Source organism: Lampris incognitus, chromosome 16, assembly GCF_029633865.1.
Source record: "Lampris incognitus isolate fLamInc1 chromosome 16, fLamInc1.hap2, whole genome shotgun sequence".
NCBI lineage: Eukaryota > Metazoa > Chordata > Actinopteri > Lampriformes > Lampridae > Lampris > Lampris incognitus.
The window spans coordinates 11,090,413-11,104,011 of NC_079226.1; the positions used below are offsets into that span (position 1 = coordinate 11,090,413).

The 13,599-nt window shown below is 46.3% G+C and overlaps 1 protein-coding gene across 1 annotated transcript in view; it reads left to right on the top strand.

Annotated features, from left to right (window-relative positions):
- Positions 1 to 1,747: 1,747 nt before the first annotated feature.
- The window catches only part of ralgapa1 (Ral GTPase activating protein catalytic subunit alpha 1), a 130,097-nt gene continuing 118,245 nt past the window's right edge, over positions 1,748 to 13,599 (top strand). Inside the window, exons 1-5 of the mRNA XM_056295551.1 lie at positions 1,748 to 2,122; positions 9,487 to 9,597; positions 9,737 to 9,786; positions 12,538 to 12,595; positions 13,539 to 13,582. Coding sequence (XP_056151526.1) covers positions 2,017 to 2,122; positions 9,487 to 9,597; positions 9,737 to 9,786; positions 12,538 to 12,595; positions 13,539 to 13,582 — 369 coding nt within the window. The 5' untranslated portion in view covers positions 1,748 to 2,016. The remainder of the gene's footprint in view (positions 2,123 to 9,486; positions 9,598 to 9,736; positions 9,787 to 12,537; positions 12,596 to 13,538; positions 13,583 to 13,599) is intronic.

Below are 13,599 nucleotides of genomic sequence, written 5' to 3' on the forward strand. Positions count from 1 at the left end.
ACTAATAAAGTTCCATTTGAATCTGCGCTGATAAAGTATCGTTTGAATCTGTGCTAATAAAGTTTCCTGGGTTGCTTTGCTCGGCAGCGGCGCCTGCTGGACAAACGGGAGACGTACCGACAATTTCTCGTGTTAGCCAACAGACGGCGGTAGACAGCACGACGGACCGGCGTGGACGGGATATGTAGAACGTCTTATGAATATTCATGAGGTAGAGATTCGCGTTACGGCAGACGGCCAGCAGTTGTTTTGGCGGTGAATGAGCTAAACCAGAGATCCTCGGCGCTTGGCCACATAAAGATAGGCCAGCGTTTCAGTCTAATGAATGTCAAGTTCAGTAACCATGTTAGAACAGATACGAGCCCCTGTGTGCTGGGTCGGTAACTTCCTAACTGCTTCTGGCGTATGGCAGCCTGGCTAGTCGATTACCTATCACCTGTCACATCCCTCCATCCATCCATTATCCGAACCGCTTATCCTGGTCTCAGGGTCGCGGGGATGCCGGAGCCCAGCAGTCGTTGGGTGGCAGGTGGGGAGACACCCTGGACAGGCCGCCAGGCCATCACATAGCCCCCCCCCCAAAGGGACAATTTAGTACAGCTGATTCACCTGACCTACATGTCTTTGGACTGTGGGAGGAAACCGGAGCCCCCGGAGGAAACCCACGCAGACAGGGGGAGAACATGCAAACTCCACACAGAGGACGACCCCCGCGGTTGGACTACTCCGGGACCTTCTTGCTGTGAGGCGACCGCGCTAACTACTGCGCCAAGGAAATCGCATGTTTGTCGCGCCATCGTTGCTATAAATAGCAACATAGTTGCCACAATGTACGCCGGCAGTCCTCGCTTCGAATCCCGCGTCGCCCAAAACCTTCTTTGCAAACTACATACGGATAGGTGGTTTTGCTGTGCAATAATGTGTAGTTACAGACAGGAAATGTAATTAAGACATTAAAATTGTCTTAAGGAGTCCTACTACTACTTTCGGCTGCTCCCGTTAGGGGGCGCCACAGCGGATCATCCGTTTCCATTTCTTCCTGTCTTCCTGTCTTCCCTCACCACATCCATTAACCTCTTTGACCTTCCTCTTCTCCTCTTCCCTGGCAGCTCCATATTCAGCATCCTTCTCCCAATATACCCAGCATCTCTCCTCCACACATGTCCAAGCCATCTCAATCTAAGTATTAGTATTGTAACGTGCATGGATAAGTAGGCACGTTGGTCCTTGACTAAGGGGTCGAACTCTTTAGTCGACTGGTTAACGTTGCCGCTTGCGGGATGGGAGACACGGGCTCGAGTCCCGGCTGTGGCGGTTCCCGGGCTGCTCCCCTAAATTGGCTAGTGTTTTTAGAAGTGTAAACTACTAATAGGACACGTTAGTCCCTAGCTAACGGGTCTGACCCTTTAGCCGAGCGGTTAGTGATGTCGCCTTGTGGGGCTGTACACCCCGTATCGAATCCCGCACCGGGCAAGAAAATAACCGGTTACACTAGAATACTTGCTTTAACTGCTCCAGAATAGATACTACATGTGAAATTCCGTTTTGAAATAAAAAAAGTAATTCTATTCTATTCTATCCAGCTTTCACAGTGCTTCGGTCCGTTCTCCGGACCAGCAGGTGGCGGTAATGCTCATTTGGAGGCCGCACGCCAGACGTCGTTGAAATACAGGAGGAAGAGGAGGAATTAGCTCGTTCGGTGTCTCGGCGGAGCCGCCGTGTTTTGGTGGGGCGGTGCGAGGGAATGGATGCTATGCGCCGTTACCTTTTACATAACATCACTGTCTAAAGCAGGATGCGCCTCCCTTAACTTGCTTTTTGCCGGTGGACGTACAGCTTGGTGTTGCCGCGGGCTGCCGACTCGCAGCGAAACGTCGCTAAATGACAACAGGGGCGGCGGTTTTGTTGATCGTTTGAAGATTAAGCCGGAGCCGGAGCAGGCTGACGAGCTAGGAGCTAGCGCCTCCTCGCTCCGCCTTTCCGCCCGTCGGGTTTCTCGTGTCCCCTGCTTTAGAGATGTTCTCCAAAAAGCCCCATGGCGACGTCAAAAAATCTACACAGAAAGTGTTGGACCCCAAAAAGGATGTGTTGACGAGGCTCAAGCATCTGAGAATAGTCCTAGGTGAGTTCGAGTCCTAGCCCGGCTGTTCAGGCCAGATGATGCTACGAGCTGTGAGGATGCAGTTGTGATTTTTCTTTAGGCCTGTGTGTGTGTGTGTGTGTGTGTGTGTGTGTGTGTGTGTGTGTGTGTGTGTGTGTGTGTGTGTGTGTAAAGACATGGTATTGTGAGCTACAGACATGGAAAGACGTTGTATTTTGGGGCGCAGTTGTGATTTTTCTTGAGGTAGGTGTGTGTGTGTGTGTGTGTGTGTGTGTGTGTAAAGACATGGTATTGTAAGCTACAGACATGGAAAGACGTATTTTGGGACGCAGTTGTGATTTTTCTTGAGGTAGGTGTGTGTGTGTGTGTGTGTGTGTGTGTGTGTGTAAAGACATGGTATTGTAAGCTACAGACATGGAAAGACGTATTTTGGGACGCAGTTGTGATTTTTCTTGACGTAGGGGTGTGTGTGCGCGCGCACGCACGCGCGCGGCCGCGAGTGTTTGGATTGAGAATGTGTGTGTGTGTGTGTGTGTGGGTCGAAAGAAAGGCTTGACAACACGTTGCAACATGACACCAGATGCAGAGTTTTGGACATACGAGATAAGGGGAGTTATGACTGACAGATGAGCGCACGCGACAGACAGTTAGAAAGGGGGGTACGGGAATAAATGAAACCCAGAGAGAGATTACGACCTCTCTCTCTCTCTCATTCTCATTCTCAGCCACAGCCTTTCCTCTTCCCCCTCGCGCACATCCTCACGCTTGCACTGGGAGTATAGAGGGAAAGGGCAGCTGCTATTCCCTTCCAAATGTTCCGTACAGAAGCCGACTTCCTGTTTCTATTGTAAGAGTTTGTGTGTGAGAAAGTGTGTTCTGCTCAGACAGGGGTGGGTGTGCCTCCACATTGTGCTCCATGGGGAATGTTGGACCTTGATGATAATCGCTCTCTCTCTCTCTGACACACACACACACCAAGGACTCACTTGGAGCTATGTTGGTTATGTTGGAATAGTAAAACCACAAAGACACAGTTGAACAATAGGGATAGCTACACAGATACAAAGCTGAAAGACTTGGATTCATAGCCAATATTATACGGTAGTGTATTTGAGAATCCCTGCCTACAGCAATGACAAAATATTGTTTACAAAGATAAAGTCACGTCCTCGTCATAGTGAGCTGCCAAGCATGAACAGGCAGTTTTTCTTGATGTTTTGTGATGCCGACCATGTGCACTATAGTATCTTTGGTGTGCTGTAGGTTTTATGATCTTTTTTTTTTTGTTATCAGACCAATCAACTGTTTGCTTAGAGCACCATTTATGGGAACAAGTTGAATCTTTGTTGTTCTCTCCATATCGGAAATAAGTTGTGATTGTCTCATATAGATGAAAAACGCCAACTTGAGATGTGTTCAAAGCAAGGCTCTTCTTCTTCTTCTTCTTCTGGCTCGTCCCGTTAGGGATCGCCACAGTGGATCATCCGTTTCCATCTCTTCCTGTCCTCTGCATCTTCCTCTGTCACGCCAACCACCTGCATGTCCTCCCTCACCTCATCCATAACCCCCCTCTTTGGCCTTCCTCTTTTCCTCTTGCCTGGCAGCATCATCTTCAGCATCTTTCTGCTAATGTACCCCGCATCTCTCCTCCGCACATGTCAAACCATCTCAATCTCGTCTCCCTTGCTTTTTCTCCAAATCGTTCAACCTGCGCTGTCCCTTTTAATGTATTCATTCCTAATCTGTCCATCTTCATCACTCCCAATGAAAATCTTACCATCTTCAACTCTGCCACCTCCAGCTCCGCCTCCTGTCTTTTCGTCAGTGCCACTGTCTCCAAACCGTACAACATAGTTGCTCTCACTACCGTCTTGTAAACCTTTCCTTTCACTCTTGCTGGTATCCTTCTGTATTAAATCACCCCTGACACTCTTCCCCACCAATTCCACCCTGCCTGCACTCTCGTCTTCACCTGTCTTCCACACTCCGTTACTTTGAACAGTTGACCCCAAGTATTTAAACTCATCCACCTTCACCACCTCTGCTTCTTGCATCCTCACCATTCCGCTGTCCTCCCTCTCATTCACGCATGTTGATTCCATCTTGCTCCTACTGACTTCCATTCCTCTTCTCCCCAGCGCATACCTCCACCTCTCCAGGCTCTCAACCTGCTCCCTACTCTCACTACAGAGCCCAGTGTCATCTGCAAACATCATAGCTCACGGAGACTCCTGCCTGATCTCGTCCATCAACTTGTCTATCGCTGTTGCAAACAAGAAAGGTCTCAGAGCCGATCTTTGATGTAATCCCACCTCCACCATGAACCCATCCGTCACTCCTTCCGCACACCTCACCATTGTCACACTGCCCTCATACATATCCTGCAGCACTCTTACATACTTCTCTGCCACTCCTGACTTCCTCATAAATACTTCACCTCCTGTCACAGCACCCTGTCATATGCTTTCTCTAAATCCACAAAGACACAATGTAACTCCTTCTGACCTTCTCTATATTTCTACATCAACACTCTTAAAGCAAACATCACATCTGTAATGCTCTTTCGTGGCATGAAACCATACTGCTGCCTGCTGATCATTACCTCTCTTCTTTACCTAGCTTCCACTGCTCTTTCCCATAGCTTCATGCTGTGGCTGATCAACTCTGTAGTTACTACATCTCCGCACATCACCCTTATTCTTGAAAACCAGTACCAGTACACTTCTTCTCCACTCCTCAGGTATCTACTCACTTTCCAATATTGTGTTAAACAATCTAGTTAAAAACTCCACTGTCATCTCTGCTAAACATCGTCTCGCCTCCACAGGTATGTCATCTGCACCAACTGCCTTTCCATTCTTAATCCCCTTCATAGCTGCCCCCACTTCATCTTTGCTCATCTACCGCACTTCCTGATTCACTATCCTCACATCATCCAACCTTCTCACACTCTCATTTTCTTCTTTCATCAACCCCTCAAAGTACTCCTTCCACCATTTCAACACATTCTCCTGCTTTGTCAGCACGTTTCCATTTCTATCCTTCATCATCCTAACCTGAGCACATCCTTCCCAGCTCGGTCCCTCTGTCTAACCAGTCGGCGCAAGTCCTTTTCTCCTTCCTTAGTGTGCAACCTCTCATACAACTCGCCATACACCTTTTCTTTTGCCTTCGCCACCTCTCTTTGCCTTATGTTGCATGTCCTTGTCTCCTGTCTACTTTCTTCATCTCTCTGACTATCCCACTTCTTCTTCACCAACCTCTTCCTCCATATACTTTACTGTACTTCCTCATTCAACTGCAAAGTCTCTTTGTCTTCCTTCCTCTGTCCAGATGACACACCAAGTACCTTCCTAGCTGTCTCCTTCACCATTTCTGCAGTGGTTGACCAGCCATCTGGCAACTCTTCACTACCACCCAGTGCCTGTCTTAACTCCTGCCTGAGCTCCACACAACTTCTGTCTTCCTTCTTCAACTCCCACCATTTGATCCTTGGCTCTGCCTTCACTTTCCTCCTCCTTTTGATCTCAAAAGTCATCCTACATACCACCATCCGATGCTGCCTAGCTATGTTTTCCCCTGTCACCACCTTGCGGTCTCCAGTCCTTTTCAGATTGTACCTCCTGCATACATAAGATATAGTCCACCTGTGTGCACCTTTTTTACTCTTATACGTCAGCCTGTGTTCCTCCCTCTTCTTGAAATACATATTCACAACAGCCATTTCCATCCTTTTCACAAAATCCACCACCATCTGTCCTTCCACATTCCTCTTCTTGACACCATACCTACCCATCACCTCCATTCCCTTCACCAACATGCCCATTGAAGTCCTCTCCAATCACCACTTTCTCCTCCTTGGGTACACTCTCCACCACTTCATCCAACTCACTCCAGAATTCTTCTTTCTTTTCCATCTCACACCCAACTCGTGGGGCATATGTGCTGATAACATTCAGCAATACAACTTCAATTTCCAGCTTCATACTCATCACTCTGTCTGACACGCTCTTCACCTCCAGCACGCTCTTGACACACTCGTCCTTCAGGATTACTCCTACCCCATTTCTCCTCCCATCCAGACCATGGTAAGTTTGAACCCACCTCCGATGATCCTGGCCTTACTCCCCTACCACCTGGTCTCTTGCACACACAGTATATCTGCCCCCCATCACCTCAGCCAGCTCTCTCCCTTTCGCAGTCATAGTGCCAACATTCAAAGTTCAGACTCTCACCTCTACATTCATACGCTTCCTCCTCTACCCTTTTGTACCTTTCCTCTCTCCTTCTCCTTCGCCCAACAGTAGCATCGTTTCAACCAGCACCCTGCTGGCCAACAGTATTGGTGGCGGTCATTGGTAACCCGGGCCTCAACTCATCCAGTATGGGAAAGTTGATGTATGAGCCGCATATTTGATTTGGCAAAGGTTTTACGCCGGATGCCTTTGTGGCGCTCTATTATACAGCCTTTCAATGGTATGGTTTCACTGTGTCGAGAAGTTCCTTGTTTTATGTCATCTGTTTTGACATGTGTGACTGTCGCTGTTAGTAAACCCAGACTTGCTATCTGGCGACACAGTATAAAGAAGGAAAATGAGGAAGTCATTCACAACTCTCTGCAGGCTGGTTTTGAACCAGTGCATGGCATTTCAAAAGATTTGATTAAGGTTTCTAAATTATTCTGAAAAGAATTACTCCCCAGTTTTACTGACTGTGTTTGAATCTCAACCTTTTTCCAACTCCCTTGACCGTGTAGATGGTTGAGTAACATCCTGTGAGCTAGTAGGATTGTAGCCTCAGTTATCGGGCTGTTCGGCAGTCAGTAGAATTGATTTTGGGTGGTAAGAATTTTTTTAATGCCATTCTCAAAGAGCAAGAAAACCGCTGAGCTGTGCCACAAAAGACCGTACAAGGGCAACTATTATTGTGTGTGCATGTGTGCGTGCATGCGTGCATGTCTGGCAAAGTTCAGCCTTCAGTGTTTCATGTAAACATACCCAGAGACAGGCGCTATCGCTCAAAACCCTTCTGTGTATGTGTGCGTGAGAGAAGGTGCGTGCTTGTGTGTGTGTGTGTGTGTGTGTTATCTCTCAGCAAGATAAGTCCTGATGTCTCCTTCCAAATGACAGCTAGCTATGCTGAGGGAGATTCAGACCAGAACACACCAAGGTAAACCTCCCTCTAAGGGTTGGGTAGCGAACTCGATACTTTTAAGTGTACCGACCGGATTACATTGGTACCTATTCACGTTAGATCAGTTGGTGCCAAAATTCGGTACCTTGAGAGCAGGCTGTGTTGTGAATGAAAATAAATATTGATAAGATTCCTTGTGAGCCTTTTGAAAAATCCCTCCTAGTTTACCGCTTGTTGCAAGTGGGCATGTGGGTGAGAGAGAGAGAGAGAGAGAGAAGAGAGAGAGAGATGAGAGAGAGAGAGAGAGAGAGAGAGAGAGAGAGAGAGAGAGAGAGAGAGAGAGAGAGAGAGAGAGAGTAGAGGAGAGAGAGAGAGAGAGAGGAGAGAGAGAGAGAGAGAGAGAGAGAGAGAGAGAGAGAGAGAGAGAGAGAGAGAGAGAGAGAGAGAGAGAGAGAGAGAGAGAGAGAGAGAGAGAGAGAGAGAGAGAGAGAGAGACTACATTACCCCTCCTCTAAACCTACCGCTTGTTCAAGTCCAATACAGTCAGGGCAATGGTGAGCTGAAAATTGGTCATTTGTTTTTGCTTTATTTTAATCTATTTTTTCCCCTTTTCCCCAACCCCACTACAGTAACAAACCTTGCCGTTACAACTCCTAGATCAGGACATGTGCTTCCTCCGAGACACAGGATGCTCTGCCCTGGTGTCTGTGACAGGCTGGAGGTTGTAGGGAGGGGAGAGGGAGGTAGGGAGGGGTTTTATTTTGTATAGTGTCCATCCAGCCATTATCTGAACCATTATCTGAACCGCTTATCCTGCTCTCAGGGTCGCGAGGATGCTGGAGCCTATTCCAGCAGTCATTGGGCGGCAGGTGGGGAGACACCCTGGACAGGCCACCACAGGGCCCACACACACACACACACACACACACACATTCATTCCTAGGGACAATTTAGTACGGCCGATTCACCTGACCTACACGTGTTTGGACTGTGGGAGGAAATGGGAGCCCCTGGAGGACACCCAGGCAGACACGGGGAGAACATGCAAACTCCACACAGAGGACAACCCGGGATGACCCACGAAGGTTGGACTACCCCGGAGCTTGAACCCAGGACCTTCTTGCTGTGAGGCGACCGTGCTAACCACTGCGCCACTGTGCCGCTTTTGTATAGTGTGTTACAACAAAATGTCCGTCCATCCATCCATTATCCACACTGCTTATCCTGCTTAGGGTCACGGAATGCTGGAGCCTATGCCAGCACTCATTCTAAATAACAATGTTGAAACTGATAATTTTGGACTTATTTTTTCCCTCCAGCCATTATCCAAACCGCTTATCCTACGTAGGGTCATGGGAAGCTGGAGCCTATCCCAGCAGTCACCGGGCGGCAGGTGGGGAGACACCCTGGACAGGCCGCCAGTCCATCACGGGGTCGACATTCACACCTAGGGACAATTTAGTATGGCCGATTCACCTGACCTACAAATCTTTGGACTGTGGGAGGAAACCAGAGCACCCGGAGGAAACCCACGCAGACACGGGGAGATCATGCAAACTCCACACAGAGGACGACCCCCAAGGTTCGGGGCTCAAACCCAGGACCTTCTTGCTGTGAGACGGCCACGCTAACCACTGCGCCACTGTGCCGACTTATTTTTTACAACAAATTACATTTTTGTAATTATAGAGAGTAAAGTACCGAAAAAAGGTACCGGTATCGGTTTAAATACGAATGGTACCCAACCCTACCTCCCTCTGTCTAAAACTGTGTCTTAAACTGCAGGTTGGGACCTGTGTTTGGCCGTGGATCTGTATCTGGTGGATCCAGTTGAAAGCAAGGACATGTTTAGAGTCCTACAGTGAGGCAACGTTTCCCAATTGTGGTACCCTGACTGGAAAGATTTTGCAAACGTCGGTGTAATGCCTGCCCCTTTCTTTATCACGTTCAGGATTGCCAGGGGTCAGAGAATATTTGGATTATTCGGGAATTTTGGCGGCCCTGTTCTAGACATGAGCAATAATAGAAGTCTCTCAGTTTAGTGTTGAAATCGCACAAACGGGTCAGTAACCAGAGTATCATTCATGATGGTTAATGTTTTTTTCCAGCTTTTCTGTGTATAGTTTATCAGATCGTACCGTGTGACTCACTTTTGTGTGTGTACGTGTGTGTACATGTGTTTGAGCATACACACTTGATGGCTTATTTTTTTTCTCCCGTGTCCTCCTGTCACCTCTTCTCTCTCCTTCCAGAAAATGCAGAGTCATCTGAACTGAAGCAGTTCTTCGATCAGAACTACTCCCACATTTACTATGTCTTCTTCGAGAACTTTGTTACCATCGAGGTCAGCCTCAAACAAAAAGGTAAGTTCTCAGACGCTGGCAGTAAGGTGAGCTGTGATTGGTCAACTTGGAGTTTGGTATAAGTACTAAAAAATAAATCTTAAATAAAGGCAATTAATGATGCTGAACTTCCCTAAAGCCAGTCTATCTTATGTTGTAGGCCATAAGTCACAGAGGGAGGAGCTGGACTCAATCCTCTTCATCTTCGAGGTAAGAAAAACCCCAATTATCACAATTATTATGGTTACAATACCACAGGTAAATCATTAGAATGTAGATTTGATGAATAAGGATAGAGGATAGAGTTGGGTTTTTTTTCTTCTTTCTTTTGTGTGTCTTCAAATGAATAAAAACCAGTTTCCACTGTGGGATTCGAATAGCCGCAGATCGAAGGTCTGACTGTGTGGTAGACCAAAATCATCGACGTTTCTGAGCCAGCTAAAACTTTTTCCAGGTGGCCCCGGTCAGCACCACAGTCACTGGTCGGGCTTGACCTCAGACTGACACCGCTGACATTTAGAGACACTCAGAGCCTGGTGCTGTTTTTGAGTAGCCGGGATAAGATAGCAGTGTGTGTGTGTTTGGGTGAGCTGTTTCTGTATCCTGCACATGTGTGTGCATGTGTGTGCGTGTGTGTATTTCACTGGGAGTGTTGCTGACCTCAGTTTGCCTCTGAATCGTGACCACACAGCTGAGTGTTATCCACTCCTTTGGAGAAGAAAACTGTATTTATGCATTTCCTTCAGAGGAGTTAGCTTAAAAGCACTCTGTGTAGTACTGACTGAGACGACTTGCCTTTTGGCCTGTTGGAGCATTAAACTCTGCCCACTGTTATTTATTGTTAATTTAGATCTTATTTTTTGTACATTCCACTTCCTTTATCCCAGTAATTGGGGTCAGCTGCATCATTTGCCGGGACTGACATGTTTACTGTTGCCTTGTTTGTATTTGTATTTTTTCATCATAATGTAGCTTTATTTGAAAATTATCATTTCCTACACCATTTTAGTGAGTTTGCTGACATCGACAGGTTAAAAGTCATGTGAAGGTTAAAAACATGCCAGGCTGGTCTTGATACTCTGTGGCGTTAGCATAGCAGGATAAACACAGCTGCAGATTATAACATTAATAATGGGTCTATTTGATGTACAGTTAAGGTCAAACTTATTAGCCCCCAAGGAACTGTGGCACATTTCCCTAAAATTCTGCCCAATATTTACATCATTCATAAAACGTTACATAGTAAAACATTCATCAATGTTAAGGCCCCTATTTGGTACATTTTGGAATGTAAAATAAATCTTCAGGTTTGCTTTATACCAAATGTAGTGAAAATTGAGGTGGTCAAAATTATTAGCCCCCATGTGATTTTTTTACTTTCAAACCACACCTGAGCAATCAGTCAGCATTGAACTTTACTTAAGGGACTCCAATGAACAGGGCTACTGGCACTTGAACGCTTGATTGAGAGGGACTACTCTTAAATTCTTGGTAAGAAGTAATTTCATCATGCCAAAAAGTAAAGAAATCAGTCTGGAACTCAGAAAGAAGATAGTGGATGCTCATCTTAAGGGGGAAGGCTATACTGCCATTTCCAAGCATTTCACAGTGTCTAGAACAGCTGTGTGTTGCATCATTGCAAAGCACAAGGAGACAAATTCTGTTAGAAACAAACCTGGGCGTGGTCGAAAGTGCAAGATTTCCAAACTTTGGAGAGGAAAATAGTCAGAGATGTCAACAACAATCCCCGGATCTCTGCCAAGATGATTGTTGCTGAACTGGCCTCTTCCGGACTTGATGTTTCAAGGAAGACTGTTGTGAGGGCTCTTCATCGTGGTGGGCTTCGAGGTCATCGTCCAAGAAAAACTTAATTGCTCACATAGCAGCACATCAAAGCCAGACTGAAGTTTGCCCGTGAACATCTGAAACATGGGCATGAATTTTGGAAGTCTGTCCTTTGGTCTGATGAGACTAAACTTGAGCTGTTTGGGCACATGGATGTTGTTTTTGTTTGGTGAAGGAAGGGCGAGGCCTTCAACCCTAAAAACACAGTTGCCAAAGTTAAACATGGTGGTGGGGGCATAATGCTGTGGGGCTGTTTTGCTGCTCCAGGCACAGGGAACCTTGTTCGGGTGCATGGGATCATGAAGAAAGAAGATTATGTTGACATTTTGAAGGATAATGTAAAGAAATCTGCTGCCAGTCTAGCTTTAGGTCACTGCTGGGTCTTCCAGCAAGACAATGACCCGAAGCATACATCTGAGTTGGTCCAAAACTTTTTGAAGGACACCAAAATCGAGGTCCTGGAGTGGCCCTCTCAGAGCCCAGATCTCAATCCTATTGAGAATCTGTGGCGGGAGCTCAAGGTTAATGTCCATGCTGGAAAACCAGGCAATTTGGATGAGCTGGAACAATTTGCCTTGGAAGAATGGGCTAAGATCCCTCTAGAGACATGTGCCAACCTAGTTGGTAACCACCATAAGAGGTTGTTGTCAGTTGTGAGGCAGAAAGGTTACACTATTGACTATTAATTGTCAGAGGGCTAATAATTTTGGCCTTGTCATTTTTGTTTTTTCTTGTTTCAGTTCAGCGCATCAGTAAAATATCTTAATCAAGCTTAGTGGAGATTTTGTCTTTGTTCTTTTGGAAGCAATTAAACTATTTGGTTATGGTCATTTCCATAGAAAAGTTAAGGGTTTTGTTTGATTGCATAAAGGGGGCTAATAATTTTGACCCTAACTGTAGGTGTGCCAAAGAACCAGCATTGACTGTGCTATTGGTAATTGTTTGTATTTGCTCTGTTTTTTTGGTCCGCCAATGCCGATAGGTGAGGATTTACTCATGTGTACCTTAAAAGACAGTGTACTTGCCAGTCCCATGTGAAGGCACAAATAGCTAGAACTATAGATATACATATATATATATAAACCATATATTATATAGACCTTTATTCTTCTACAGAAAATCCTCCAGCTCCTACCAGAGAGAATCCAGAGCAGATGGCAGTTCCACAGCATTGGTAACATGCATACACACACACACACACACACACACACACACACACACACACACACACACACACACACACACACACACACACACACACACACACACAACAAATATACACAGATATATTAAGACACAGACATATACATGCAGTTGTACTCACAAAAAACAGACATGGACCACACACAAGCATGTCCAGTTAGACCGTTGCTTAAACAGACACATCACATACTTTGCCACAGACACATGCAACCCCTGGCATGCACATTGTGGCTTGTCTCCATGCCATATCTACTTGTAGCTGATGAGTTGGTGTCAGTCAAAGATCAAGTCGGATCTTGTTTGACCACATTCAGACAGCGTGGCCTCTCACAAGATCTGTCGTTTCATCTAATGGCAGAGGCTACAGCACAAAGAGTGTGCAGAGTGAAGAATGCACAGCATCCATTGTGCCACTTGTATAACACAGCGGTATTGAATTATGTATTAAATGATGTATTAAATTGGAACTGCCAGGGAAGAGGAAAAGAGGAAGGCCAAAGAGGAGCTTTATGGATGTGGTGAGGGAGGACAGAGGAAGATGCAGAGGATGGGAAGAGATGGAAAGGGATGATCCGCTGTGGTGCGACCCCTAATGGGAGCAGCCAAAAGTAGTAGTAGTATTAAATGATGTGCCATGGCGGTCAGTGTGTATGCAGGTTTTCTTTCCAGCCCAGCACGAGAACAGCTGTGGTTTAGTGTTGGGTTGGAAAGAAAACCTGCATACACGTGGACCTCCATGGCATACTGTCCCCAATGGCCTCCCTACATGTGTGTAAAGGATAAAGCTGTGATGATGTGACTACCTTCCAATGTGATCTGTAGGGGAAATGGTGACTAGTTGAATTATAGACAAGTGTGTTACAGCTTTTACCTGAACAGAGTGACATGTTTTGTGCTCTCGCTATCTCTCTCAGGGTTGATCTTGAAGAAGCTGCTGCACACTGGGAACTCTCTGAAGGTACTGATCTGACATTA